This window comes from Pelobates fuscus, chromosome 2, assembly GCF_036172605.1.
Source record: "Pelobates fuscus isolate aPelFus1 chromosome 2, aPelFus1.pri, whole genome shotgun sequence".
NCBI lineage: Eukaryota > Metazoa > Chordata > Amphibia > Anura > Pelobatidae > Pelobates > Pelobates fuscus.
Window position 1 is genome coordinate 83,675,768 of NC_086318.1, and position 15,447 is coordinate 83,691,214.

The 15,447-nt window shown below is 46.4% G+C and overlaps 1 protein-coding gene across 1 annotated transcript in view; it reads left to right on the forward strand.

Moving 5' to 3' along the window:
* Positions 1 to 15,447, forward strand: part of GPC1 (glypican 1) — a 77,068-nt gene that overhangs the window by 43,137 nt on the left and 18,484 nt on the right. Inside the window, exon 3 of the mRNA XM_063442347.1 lies at positions 11,028 to 11,416. Within this exon, the coding sequence (XP_063298417.1) occupies positions 11,028 to 11,416 (389 nt within the window). The remainder of the gene's footprint in view (positions 1 to 11,027; positions 11,417 to 15,447) is intronic.

Here is a 15,447-nt window from a genome sequence, read left to right on the forward strand (position 1 = left end):
TTTGGTACTGAGGATTCTCCAGGAGGTAAGAAAAGTGTCAAGCCCAACTTTTCGCTTTTATCTTCTCATCATCCGACACACCTCTATTTTGAAGAATAGACATAATCTCATTATCTAGGTTCTGAGTGACAGACTCACGAGAGGCCTCAGAGCTCTGAGTGGTTCGCTGTATTAGGTCTAACTCTTGTTTAGACACTAAGTACTTTTTCTCAGCATGGGCCATTAACGGTTAGTCAAAAGACCGGTCAGCAGAGGTATAGCAAATCCCAACAGAGAGCCAATAAATCCTCCAGACTGTTTAACCAACTGCTTCTTCTTACTAAAAGACACCTTTTTGTTGCTCAGTGCTTTTATATTTTTTCGCCACTTTTTTAGCTTTTCTACTTGTTGTTGTGATAAAGGTATCTTACCTTTAAGGGTATTAAGAGCAATTTCACATATAGCCGTGACTAAATCATGAGATGCGGAGCATAAAATATATTTTTTCTGTGATGGCGAGGCACTTATTAGACTTTGTAAAGCCAACCAATTGCGACGTATACGCATAGACATCCTTACAGGCTCTGAGATTCCTGTGACACACACATTACAGAGTTTGTATCTGCAGGTCCCAAGACTTATGGTTACAAACTATCGACGGATAAAACATCTCTAAAGGTGAAAGGCATAACGCTTCATGCCAGTAATGCCCAGTTGATTAACTTTGACAGTTTAAAAGACCTGGTGTTGGACTACCCCTTGCACTCAGACCCTGATGAACAGAAAAGAATAGTGGTACGACAGACCTCAATTGTCAGAAATAAACTCCTTTGGCAGATAGAGACGCGACCACTACAGAAAACACAAAAGTGTGTATATACAAAAAGATATTTGGTCGACAACTTTACCACTCTCCCATTTGGTTACTAACCATTCACCATGGACACTCGTTTACAACATCCTTTTTGATGCATATTGGCCGGCCCTTCTAATTCAGGGAAAAGTTATTTTGTCAAACAGGTTTTCACAGAATTCTACCACATTAATGTCGCACACTCCTGATAACATTGTTTGGTTTTATGCCTGCTGGCAAGTGCTTTATGATGAATTATTACTCACAACCCCAAATATTCGTTTTATAGAGGGTTTACCCACAACATTTAATGATGATAATTTGTTCCCCCCTAACAGAGTAAATCTGACTATTGTTGATGACTTAATGGAGGCTGCTAGTGAGAGTTCAGAAATTGAGAAAGCATTTACCAAGTATGTGCACCACAGAAATCTGAGTATTATGTATCTGGTGCAGAATGTGTTTTGTCAAGGTAAAAAAAGTCGTACTATAGCTTTAAACACTAAATATATGGTACTTTTTAAGAACCCAAGAGATAAACTGCAAATCACTACTCTGGCCCGCCAAATGTACCCCGGTAAATCACAATTTTTTCTAGATGCTTTTGAAGATGCCACACGCAAATCTTATGGTTATCTACTTGTAGATTTAAGATCTGCAACCCTCGAAGAGTACCGCTTAAGAACTGGTCTCTTCCCACCCGACCTTCCCTCGGCATATACTTATAACAAACAGCCCTCTAAAAGCCGATAACATACCATTAACAGGTCATTCCCTACCGAATCTCAGAGCCTGTAAGGATGTCTATGCGTATACGTCGCAATTGGTTGGCTTTACAAAGTCTAATAAGTGCCTCGCCATCACAGAAAAAATATATTTTATGCTCCGCATCTCATGATTTAGTCACGGCTATATGTGAAATTGCTCTTAATACCCTTAAAGGTAAGATACCTTTATCACAGCAACAAGTAGAAAAGCTAAAAAAGTGGCGAAAAAATATAAAAGCACTGAGCAACAAAAAGGTGTCTTTTAGTAAGAAGAAGCAGTTGGTTAAACAGTCTGGAGGATTTATTGGCTCTCTGTTGGGATTTGCTATACCTCTGCTGACCGGTCTTTTGACTAACCGTTAATGGCCCATGCTGAGAAAAAGTACTTGGTGTCTAAACAAGAGTTAGACCTAATACAGCGAACCACTCAGAGCTCTGAGGCCTCTCGTGAGTCTGTCACTCAGAACCTAGATAATGAGATTATGTCTATTCTTCAAAATAGAGGTGTGTCGGATGATGAGAAGATAAAGAGGTATACCACTATATTGCATAAATACTTGGTACGTGCTAAACAGAGTGAAAGCGAAAAGTTGGGCTTGACACTTTTCTTACCTCCTGGAGAATCCTCAGTACCAAACATCCCTGTAGCACATCCTCATGCTGCTGGAGTCTCTGATGTTTCAGACGCTGTATTTCATGAAGTTGTTAATAATGTAAATGTCCGCTATAAAAAAAATGCTGAATTGTTGTTGAGTAGAATGTCTCAATTTAATCACATTACCGCTTGGAATGATAAGGGTGAATTTTATTAATGACACGGAGGCTCCTATTATGCTATCTCTTTCTTACTTTATTCCTCAGCAGCAAAGAAAAAATATACTGAAAGAGAAAAATATGTAGAATATGAAATATATAACCGATACAACCATATCTGCCTAGTAACAGGGCAGCCAATCAGTCTCTAGGAACAGTCCATAAATCTCCATCCTTGTACTTCCACTTCCTCTTTCTTTGCTGCTGTCCTCAGACCAGCTAAGTATTATTTTCTCTCTTGCATTTTTTGTGATTGATTTATTTGCTAGGGTTATGCACCCTGCCTTTTTGATGATTGATTATTGTTGGTATTATTCTGTTGCATTTTCTGTATGTTTGCGTTAGTATTATTATCTGATTTTTATTGGTAATTCTGCTATTTGCCTCCCCTGCATTTTTTCCGCTGCTTCCCCTGTCTGTGTTACTCTTTTATTCACCCAGACAGGGTTCGCGGCTTACAGGGGAGATTTGCACCGGAGCTTTAGCTCTCTAGTTTCCCTTCCCTTTCCCCTCGCGGCCGCGTGTGCGGCCGCGTTTATCTGCCGACCCGACCGTTATCTCCTTGCACCCGCTGGTGCGAGGGAGTTCCCGGCCGCGTGTATCTCACGCTCTCCTCGGCCATTGGCGGGGGAGGAGCTTGGGAGCGGCCGCGGCGCGCTCTGCACGGCGGCCATTTTCGGCATTGGCACTCACGTGGCTGGGTCGGTTCAACGGGTCGGCTCCCTATACCTCTCTTATTACTGTATTTACTGTGCAGGTATTTTTCTTAGTGGGTTACTCAACCCCTTTACCGTTTAGGTTATTTGTTCTCCCAAATTCCTGTTCAGTTTAGATATTTAACTTCGCTTACTGCCCTGTACCTGTTATAAATATTTAAAGGTACAGTACTTGGATTTTATAATTTAATCTGCTTATCATGCAGGCTAGAGATGAGGGTTCTGGTAGCCCCAGTTACCCCATTATGGACCCCTCTCAGACTCCTAATGCAGGGGACTTAGGCCTTACTCCCTCCCAGGAGTTCCAGGCCCTTATGGATTCTGCTATGCAGAGGGCTCTGGCTTCGGCCATGGGGACCGTGTCCTCGTCCCTCTCCCACACTATCCAACAGGCGTTAACACTGCCTTTGACCCCTGTCATGTTGCCTGCTCCCATGCCTGCAGTTCAGACTCAGGCGGGTCGCAAGGCTCAAACTAAGGCTAAACATGTCTCTCCAGATGTGACGCAGGTGTTACCTGCCCTGACTGACGTGCCCATGGCCGTCCAAGATGGCGCGTTTCCGCGCAAGAGAGCCGCTGGCCGGGCAAAATCGGCCAGAAAATGGAAACGGGCGCGTGCCCGTGATGATGGATCGGATACCGATCAGACTGGAGAGTCGGATTCGGACCCCCCTGATTACGCCTCCTATGAGGAAGGGGGCTCCGGCGATGAGGCGGAGTTTGACGCTTCGGCACTTCCTCCGGGTGAGGGGCAGGACATCTGTGATCCTCAGGGTTACCCCCTGTTCGATCCCGATGATCTCCGCCATCCTCGCTCGGCGGAATGGGACCCGCCCGCGCACATTGCCAGTTATCTGGCACTTCGTATGCGTACCCCTCTCTCCAAAGAGGGGCGCAGTAAATTGAGGGCCGAGTGCCCGAGGCCTTCCGTGCCTGATGCGGCGTGCAAGACGCCAGAGGTTGACCCTCAGATCTCCCAATTCCTGGCTAAAACAGGCTGGAAACCCAGGAAGGGGCTAGAGTTTTCATTGCATAACTGTCAGGACAAGATCCTGGACACCCTGGGCCCCGCTGCCAAGCTCTATGAGCTTTTGGAGGCAGCTAAAGCTGGGACAAAACCCATCGACCTCGATGAGGCGATTGGGTGGGTCCAGAGATTGATTTGCCTCCTTGGCAACGCAAATACGGCCATGTCGGCTGAACGCCGCAAGGCGATTTTGCTCAAGATTGAGCCAAAGTTAGTGAACCTCGCTGTGAAGGAGCCGGGTGCCTCGGCCAAAGGTATGCTCTTTGGGGAGTGCTTTGTCAAGGATTTGGGCTCCTTTGTGCGTACCTTCACCGCTCTTGATAAAGCGCAGTCTAACCTAAAGCGGGTCTTTGGCCCTAAGGTTTTCCATGGGGCCGGGAGGTATAGGAGCCGTCCGCCCGGCCGTGGAGCTCGAGGTCCCTCGCGGACCCACAGAGGTTCCTTCTCCGCCCCCCGAACCTACCAGGAGTATAAGCCAGCGCCCTTCTTCCCCTCACGTGGGAGACCTTGGCAAAGTCGAGGAGGTCGTGGACAACCCTCATACAGACGCCCTTACGGTGAGTACCCAAAATCGTATGTCTTGCAGAGCGAGTGTGGGGGGCAGGTTGGCACTATTTCTAGAAATGTGGGGTATGATCACCACAGATGTTTGGGTTCTGGAGACGGTCAGGGGTTTCCGTCTGGATCTGTTATCTCCCCCTGTCCAGACTTTTATCCCACAAGAACTGAGACTGCCGGACGATCAGTCCGGGCTAATTACCGCGGAGATCGCGGAGTTGTCTGCCAAACAGGCCATTCAAGAAATCCCTTACAACCACCCAGGCTTTCTGAGCAATTTGTTTCTTGTCGCCAAGAAAGGCGGAGGTGTCCGCCCGGTGATAAACCTCAAACACCTGAATTTTTTCCTCCGTTACCATCACTTCAAGATGGAGGGTGCCCACTGTCTCCGGGACCTGCTACGTCAAGGGGATTGGATGGTCAAGTTGGACCTCAAAGATGCCTACTTGACTATACCCATGGCAAAAGAGCACTGGGACTTATTGCACTTTACGTGGCAAGGTCGTCGATGGCGGTTTACCTGTCTGCCGTTCGGTCTATCTTCGGCTCCATGGTGTTTCACGAAGGTAATGAAGCCTGTGGTGGCTTTCCTCAGGGCCCGAGGGGTCCGCATGATTATTTACCTGGACGACATATTGATTATGTCCTCGTCCCCCGACCAACTTCTCAGACACCTGGGATGGACGGTAAACCTCCTGGAAGGCCTGGGCTTCCTCGTGAATTGGGAAAAATCCATTGTGGAACCAGTACAGAGGATAGAATTCCTGGGCTTCGAGGTCGATTCAGTCACCCAGTTTCTGTTCCTACCGGAAAGCAAACTTCGGTCGATGAAGAAGGAGATACGGCGTGCACTACGGGCCTCCTCTCTCTCCGTCCGACAACTGGCGAGAGTGATCGGCCTCTTGGCCTCTTCAATTCAAGCGATTTTCCCAGGCCCATTACATTACCGGGCCCTACAACGTTTGAAAGGTTCCCATCTTCGGGCCGGGGGCTCGTACGAGAGCATCTTGACCCTGGACGCCGACTCCAGAGACGAGCTACGATGGTGGTTGGACCACATGGAGGCATGGAACGGCCGGGCCATCTTCGGCTCCGCGCCGGACATGGTTATAGAGTCGGACGCCAGCCTACACGGTTGGGGCGCTCGCTGTGGCAGTATCTCCACCGGTGGAAGATGGTCCGAGGTCGAGTCGACCTTACACATAAATTGCCTGGAGCTTCTGGCAGGTTCGTTCGCCATTCGGAGCCTATCTCCGACTCAAGGGAATTGCTGCGTACTACTGCGCATGGACAATGTGTCCGCAGTCAGGTACATAAACCACCTGGGTGGTACGAAATCGAAACAGCTGGCGAACCTGGCAAGGGACTTCTGGCAGTTTTGCCTCCACAACGCTATATCGGTTACGGCCGAACATATTCCGGGACTGGACAACGAGTGGGCGGATTGGAATTCGCGTTACCTGAAAGATTCAGGAGACTGGCATTTGCTATCCTCAACCTTCCAAAGGATGGACCGGCTATGGGGTCCTCTACACCTGGACTTGTTCGCGTCCAGACTGAACTCCCAACTGCCCCAGTACTTCAGTTGGAGACCGGACCCGACAGCCGCTGCGGTGGACGCGTTCTTACAGACGTGGCCGCTAGGGCGCCACTTTGCGTTCCCACCGTTCAATCTGATATCCCGGACGCTGACGTACGCGACCAGACAGGATTGCACGCTGGTAATGGTGGTCCCCCTGTGGCAATCTCAACCGTGGTTCCCCCGTCTCCTGGAAATGGCCATAGACTTCCCACGGATGATCGAAATGAGGCCGGATGTGCTTCTAGACCCGGATGGGAACTCGCACGAATTGGTGGATCAGAACTTGCTCCAACTCACGGCTTGGCTGATCTCAGGGGACCCTGGTGTGTCACGGACGTTTCGCAGGCAACTGCTCGACTTTTGGAAAATGCCTGGGCGCCAGGTACCAGGCAGGCCTACAAGTCCGCATGGCGCGTGTGGTCTAGCTGGTGCTTGGGAAGATTGCTGGATCCACTTTCTGCCCCTCTAACTGCTCTGCTCAGTTTCCTGACTGAACGTTTCGATTCGGGTTTGGCCTATCGTACCCTTAATGTTTATAGATCGGCTATTTCGGCCGGACACAGAGGGCTAGATGGATCTCCGATTGGTCAACATCCTGTTGTGTGTCGACTGTTGAAGGGTATCTGTTTCGCTAGGCCTCCAAGCTCTAGATACTCATCATTTTGGGACGTTAATGTTGTCCTTGGTTTCTTGGACTCCTGGCCCTGTAATGAGGACCTGACTCTCAAACAGTTGTCATGGAAACTGGTCATGCTTCTGTGCTTACTTTCATGCAAAAGAGTATCGGACGTCAGGGCTCTGGATTGGAACGCGATTTCGTTCACTCCGGAAGGTGTGTCGTTTAATATCTCAAGGAGGACTAAGTCGGCTTCCAAGTCGGTGGACTACCCTAGGTGCTCCGTCAGACCGACTTTATGTCCTGTGGCTTGTCTCCAGGTCTATTTGGCTCATACTCGACAGTTGAGGTCAACGGACTTGCCTCCACTATTTATTTCCTTTAAGGCACCGTTTCTACCTGTCTCCTCGACTACGTTAGCCCGCTGGGTTAAGGGTCTGCTTTCCGCTGCAGGAATTGATACTTCGATTTTTACGGCACATTCGGTTAGGGGTGCCATGGCATCGAAGGCTTCTACGATGGGATGTCGTCTGGACGATATCTTGAGAGCGGCGGACTGGTCTAAAGAATCGACGTTCCGTAATTTCTATTTCCGCCCGATTGAACATGTTTCTTCATTGGTGGTGGCTCAGCTTTAAACTAGCATAATAGGAGCCTCCGTGTCATTAATAAAATTCCCAGATTTTACTAATAACATGACGTAAAGTCATGATTTTATTAATGACACGGAGGCGAGTATTATTCCCACCCACCCGCCCATGGATCTGGGGTAAGTTTATGTTTATGGTTCAATCGGGGTGATTTTTTCACTCATGGTAAGTGCACTTGGTTTACTTGTTTTGAATGCATATTCTTGTCGGGTGTGACATATATCTTTATTAATCTAACTAGGATTCTCGTGATGTACAGGTATTATGTATACGATATGTTACACTCAGGTCCTAAGTTTGGAGTTTACCACATATTTCTTTGTTTTACAGCTTGATTTCGTTTTGTGGAAGTTACCAGTTGGAAAGTTACTCGTTACTAATATGGATGTTTCGGTTTGGGTCTTCGGTTCAGAAGGCAAAGAAGAGGAAGTGGAAGTACAAGGATGGAGATTTATGGACTGTTCCTAGAGACTGATTGGCTGCCCTGTTACTAGGCAGATATGGTTGTATCGGTTATATATTTCATATTCTACATATTTTTCTCTTTCAGTATATTTTTTCTTTGCTGCTGAGGAATAAAGTAAGAAAGAGATAGCATAATACTCGCCTCCGTGTCATTAATAAAATCATGACTTTACGTCATGTTATTAGTAAAATCTGGGAATTTGTTTATAAAAACACTGTTGTACCGGGATCCAGCATACTCGATTTGGTACGTAGTGTTACCCAGAGTCACAATGTTACGGTACGTAAATTACCTCTGGGCTGGGATACTTTTCTTCAGGCTATGGCTGACCTGAACATACCAGCTACAGTTGTGGGCAACACATCAAATAGAGACTATTTGGAACGATTGAAATTGCAGAGCCTTCCAAGTGAGACTCGGGACATAACAACCCATTTTCAAAAGAGACAATCGTTACCAAATATTTCTTTTAGCACCCCGGGATTAACTACATCTCACGGCTATTTGCTACCTAAGAAGCGCCCACGTATACTAAAGCATCCTACTGATTGGTTGAATTTGTGATGTTTATTCCTTGCTTTTCTGACTAATACATTTGATGATTATTGCTTTTCCTACATATATTGTATTATAGCTTTTCCTGCGGATATTGTATTATTGTTTTTCCTGTGAATATTGCATTGACTTTTTTTTTGTCTAATAAACATTGCTATATGAGTTAATTTGGCATTTATTTATTTCTCCGATTTATATAAATCTGTCCTCTGTGTTTGTTCTATACTTTAAAAAAGATCCCAGACACATCTTTCAAAAACATGCCCAGACACAATCCCTTTACTCAGCAATATCCCTCCTCTAAATGAAATTAAAAATAAATGTAAAAAATCCAATCAAAGAAGGCAATACCTCATACAACCATATGGTGGCACACTCTATGAACATTGTATCGTGTCTATAACACCCCGTGATGTGACTTCATTAAAATGTTCGCTAATATGTAATAAAGATCATGGGCGTGGTCATAACACGCCGTGTGTGTGGACTCATAAAAATGGCCGTTACTATGTCAAAAATAGCACTGGGGACGTAATGTGCCATGGTTGTGGTTTAGTGCCATGGTTTAGTAAAAAAGGGGCGGTACACACTTCGTCGCGCAATGGGCGGGTCATATTGCGCAACAGGCGTGGTTTAATAAATAGGGGTGGGGCACCTGACAAAATAAAAATGTATTAGGGGCGGGTCCCATAAGGTGTCATGGGCGTGGTTTAGTCAAAAAAGGGGCGGATCACACAACAATGCGCAATGGGCGTGGTTCTATTGCGCAGTGGGCGTGGTTTACTAAAATGGGCGGGGCACCTGTCAAAAGTTAGTTTGATGACTTGTGTAGCTGTACACTACTACGCAGGAAGGAGGAAACCCACAAAAGGTGGATCCGAAAGACGTATTACCGAGCCTTAGAATGGCCAGACAATGTATTAATACTACAAGAAACAAGGTCAAGATAAATCAAGGACAGGATAACAGAAATACTCAGAGTCAGTACGAAGCCGGGTCGGGATACCAAAAATCACAAAGTCAATACAAAGCCGGGTCAGGATACCAGAAATTACAAGGTCAATACGAAGCCGGGTCAGGATACCAGAAATCACGAGGTCAATACAAAGCCGTGTCAGGATACCAGAAATCACGAGGTCAATATACAAAGCCAGGTCAAGATACCAGAAATCACGAGGTCCATACAAAGCTGGGTCAGGATACAAGAAATCACAAAGTCAACACAAAGCCGGATCAGGATTCCAGAAATCACGAGGTCCATACAAAGCCGAGTCAGGATACCAGAAATCACAAAGTCAATATGAAGCCAAGGTCAGGATACCAGAAATCACGAGGTCCATACAAAGCCAGGTCAGGATACAAGAAATCACAAAGTCAACACGAAGCCGGGTCAGGATACCAGAAATCACGAGGTCCATACAAAGCCGAGTCAGGATACCAGAAATCCCAAAGTCAATATGAAGCCAAGGTCAGGATACCAGAAATCACGAGTCAAATACGAAGCCGAGGTCAAACACAGGAAATCACTAGGGAATCACTAGGAGCAAAAAACAAGGATTTAACAGAAACCACAATAGGGCAATTAATGGGGGCTATAACAAGCCTTAAATAGGCTTACCTATGTTCAAAACAGATTAGGATTGCAATGATGACGTGATCACTTAAAGAGTGGGCGTGACGTCCCATCCACATCTAGTAATGTCCTGCCGCGCAACCGCATGGTTCAGCAAGACCGCGCGACAGGGGTAGGTCTGCACGGCTCAGTGGAGGTAAGTAATTCCACAAGAGGTTTATGGGTTAGTGGTAGAGGCATCTCAGTCACTTGCTAGCAGGTGCAGATTTGCAGAAATGTATGAAAATCAAAGGCGGTAATCTTGGATATTATGTATTTATCTTTTTACATATTTAATGCAGTAGTTCCCTAATGCACTAATAAAATGGGGTGTAAAACAGCCTACAGCATATTATTATTATTATTGATATTTATATAGCGCTAGCTTTTTCCGCAGCGGTTTACATTGAAAGGGGAATTTAACAAATGAGACAATAACGAAATGTGACAGGATGGAACAATAGGTAGATGAGGACCCTGCTACAGACTAGAGAAGGTGGGGTATAAAAACACAATAAGAAGGGTATTGAGAGAGACTGCAATTAAACATGGTGGAAAGTAGCACACTGGAGGTTAGAGTGGAGTGGCTCTTTAGGAGAGAGCAAGAGGCAGGTTTGTGAGAAAGAAGTTACTCTTGGAGGCCATAAGCTTTCCTAAAAAGATGTTTTGAGGGACTTCTTAAAGGATTGAAGACTAGGGCTGTTCCATCCAGTTAAGCAGATACCTGATTTACTGTGGATGGTTTATATTAATTTTACATTATACACATGTTTGTAAAGTATAACAACCAATATAAATATGCATCAAGTATAACACGTTTTGTTTTGATACAGTTTACTTCCAGAGCCTGTTGAATAAGTCGGAGCAGATTCTCCAGGACACATTTCCAAATATGTATGGCGATCTTTACAGCCAGAACGAGAGGAGATTCAGGGATTTGTTCTCCGAACTGCGACGATATTATCGTGGCTCTGGAGTCAGTCTGGAGGAATCCTTGAATGATTTCTGGAGCCGTTTGCTAGAGCTTCTTTTCAAGGCGCAAAACCCCCAGCTGTCCATTACAGATGAGTACGTGGACTGCTTGAAACAAAACGACCAACTCAAGCAATTTGGGGACATTCCACGAGACGTGAAGCTAAAAGCAACGCGTGCATTTATTGCTGCCCGTTCCTTTGTGCAAGGCCTGAGTGCGGCTGCTGACATTGTCAGGAAAGTTACGCAGGTATGTGAACGAGATATATAAGGTAAATACAAGAAGAGGGTGCAGTCTATGAGAAGAGGGTGCAGATGACAGATTTAATACTTTGAGTGGCATATGGGTGAGCAATGTTCTAGTTTTTAAGAACAAACTTTTTCAATCACACGTGTCACCAGTGGTCCCTCTAAAAAAAGATTGTTCATAGCCACGGAATCATCATATTATGCTTTCAGCGTTTGTTCTGCTGACGTTTATAAAGAGTTTTTATTAAATGTGTCAATATGTCGTTTTTGGGCTTCCATATGCTAAAGGGGCACTTCAAACACCAATACATACTTTAATGCATTTCATAGGTTTTGGCCTTATTAACATGCTGTATTTTTTTTTTTTTTTTTTATGCACAAATCTTTATAGTTTTTGCATTAAATAAATAAGTTCTGCACCATAAGCCAGCCACCTTAGTCACACCCCCTCACGCCAGAAAAGCTTCCTTATTAAAAGGTATACACACAGCTCAGGCATTGACAGTATTGAATGATCTGAACTCCAAAACAACCTGTATTAGAAGGAGAGGGCACCCAGGGAGGCATATAGTAAGGATCTCACTTGCTGCTTGGTTGTAAATTAAAAGTCACTTGCTCAGTTCTGTTGAGGTTGAGACTGTGTGCATACTTTTGACAACAAAGACTTGACAGGTGTATAGTCGCCATTTGGGCAGTCGGAATCCAGGACAAACCACCCCCATAACCTAACCCAATAACACACGGACACTAAGTATTATGGGGAAATTTGTCCACAGCTTTATTAACCAATAATTATAATAATAATAATAATAATAATAATAATAATAACAATAATAAATTAACATATTAAACATGGGTCATTGCCCCCCATACTCCGCCCCCTGGCATCCTGTTCCTTCGGCTACCATACAAAAGGCAATGACCCCCATATAATAACACCTATACATATTTATAACATATTTATAACATACACCAACATTCCAAAGTGCCAACCAACCATTAACCACGGCAGGGTTATACCCGGATACCCCTGCCCCACCAGGTTCTGAGTCACCTCCAGGACTCGAAACCTCTCAACCACCGATGACCACAATCTGTTATTCCACCTCACGTTCATCCAGGGGAGCCTATTTTCTCTCCTTCGGCTCCCCGTCCCGCCGCTGTGAAAGAAACGGGTTAAATAAACACATAACAAACAAAGGGAGGGTGGGTGGGTCAAACTCAACCGGGTAGAAAGTTAGAATGACTCACCTAAGATGGCTGCTCATTTAAATAGCCCATCCTACTTACCCATAATCCAACCCTTGCTTACTTCCTCCTAAGCCCGCCTCCTAACCCCTGTCAAGGCCTTTTTCCGCTTAGCTGCGCTCTAGCTACATGGGGCTACATGACAGGTGTATAGTCGCCATTTGGGCAGTCGGAATCCAGGACAAACCACCCCCATAACCTAACCCAATAACACACGGACACTAAGTATTATGGGGAAATTTGTCCACAGCTTTATTAACCAATAATTATAATAATAATAATAATAATAATAATAATAACAATAATAAATTAACATATTAAACATGGGTCATTGCCCCCCATACTCCGCCCCCTGGCATCCTGTTCCTTCGGCTACCATACAAAAGGCAATGACCCCCATATAATAACACCTATACATATTTATAACATATTTATAACATACACCAACATTCCAAAGTGCCAACCAACCATTAACCACGGCAGGGTTATACCCGGATACCCCTGCCCCACCAGGTTCTGAGTCACCTCCAGGACTCGAAACCTCTCAACCACCGATGACCACAATCTGTTATTCCACCTCACGTTCATCCAGGGGAGCCTATTTTCTCTCCTTCGGCTCCCCGTCCCGCCGCTGTGAAAGAAACGGGTTAAATAAACACATAACAAACAAAGGGAGGGTGGGTGGGTCAAACTCAACCGGGTAGAAAGTTAGAATGACTCACCTAAGATGGCTGCTCATTTAAATAGCCCATCCTACTTACCCATAATCCAACCCTTGCTTACTTCCTCCTAAGCCCGCCTCCTAACCCCTGTCAAGGCCTTTTTCCGCTTAGCTGCGCTCTAGCTACATGGGGCTACATGACAGGTGTATAGTCGCCATTTGGGCAGTCGGAATCCAGGACAAACCACCCCCATAACCTAACCCAATAACACACGGACACTAAGTATTATGGGGAAATTTGTCCACAGCTTTATTAACCAATAATTATAATAATAATAATAATAATAATAATAATAATAACAATAATAAATTAACATATTAAACATGGGTCATTGCCCCCCATACTCCGCCCCCTGGCATCCTGTTCCTTCGGCTACCATACAAAAGGCAATGACCCCCATATAATAACACCTATACATATTTATAACATATTTATAACATACACCAACATTCCAAAGTGCCAACCAACCATTAACCACGGCAGGGGTATACCCGGATACCCCTGCCCCACCAGGTTCTGAGTCACCTCCAGGACTCGAAACCTCTCAACCACCGATGACCACAATCTGTTATTCCACCTCACGTTCATCCAGGGGAGCCTATTTTCTCTCCTTCGGCTCCCCGTCCCGCCACAAGCTCAGACCTTGACCCCTTAAGCTGTCTGAGCTCCGCCACCCCGAAGAAACAGAGCCATCCGGATACCATCCTGCCAACCCAAGTTGAGCAGGTCCAAACCAACCTCCGAGAGGTGAACACCATCCGAGCGGTAGTATCCCGGCAGCCCTTCCTCCAGCTCAAGGTGCCTTACTACTACACCCCCAACCTTCCGCACAAAGCTTGCCATCAAGCTATTCACCTTCTTCCTGCACCTATCCATAGCTAACGGATCCCGAGCGTGCCGCCACCGGCGCCTCGGGACAATCTCCGACCACACCAACATGACCCCCGGAAGCAGGCCCCTCAACTTATTAATGTCCTGCTTCATCCACTTCACCAGCCGTCGTTGCGGCGTAAGGCCCAGGTCATTACCCCCAATATGCAGGACCAGTAAGTCTGGCGCGTATCCCGCCGCCAGCATCCCAAACAGTTTACCACAAACATCCCCCCAGCAGAAACCCCGATACCCAAACCAGCGAACTGCCAACTGGCCCCTCGGAAAACCCAGCTGCTGGCCTTGCGCTCGAGCTGCGGCCCTCCTCTCGGCCCAGAAGACAAACGAATGGCCCACGATCCATGCCTCACACCCTGGGGGGAAAAAACAAATGATGAGGGAAGTCCGACAGAGACCCCCACCCCAGCCCAAATAACACAGAGAACCGTTACAGTACAGCCAGTTACAAGTCGCTCATCCCCAACATATATACAGTTTTTTTTTGTTTTTTTTTGCATAAAACGGTCCCCAAACTCATTATTCCAACAGACCCAATCGGACATAGGAACGGAATCTTGCTGATTCCCACCTCCCGATCCGTTTCACCACCTCGTCCCCCAATCCCAACCGAGCCGCCTCCGTGGCCGCCCCAATACGGAACGAGTGCGTTCCAAATCGTTCAGCATGAAACCCTAACTTGCCCAAGCCCAACCGAAAAACTTTCATGAACTGAAACCGAGAGAGGGAGGATCCGTCGGCATGCACCAACAAGGAACCCCCCCTCACTGGCCTCCGTGCCAGGTATTCTGCCGTAGCAGCCAACGGGCACAAAGCCGAGCCCGGCAAGGCCCCCAGTGCCACGTCCCGGCCCACGCCGCGGACATCCGTTTTAGAGCTGCCAAGGTGCACCACCACCTTCCCATCCAAGACACGAACCCCCGAAAATTGCAAGCCCCCTTGCACCATCTTATTAGCGCTCACCAATTCCCCAATTCGGAATGCCCCAAAAAACGCCAAAATAAATGCCACCTTGAACAGAGAAGCCTCGAACCCATCGAAACAGATTTCGGGCAACAAACCCACCAAATCCCCCAGTAGTCGAACCGACACCGGGCGCCTGGTATCCGGCGACCTGCGTCCCTTGCGATAGCCCTTCAGGGCCTGCCTGATAATGAAGGTCTTAGTAAAGTCC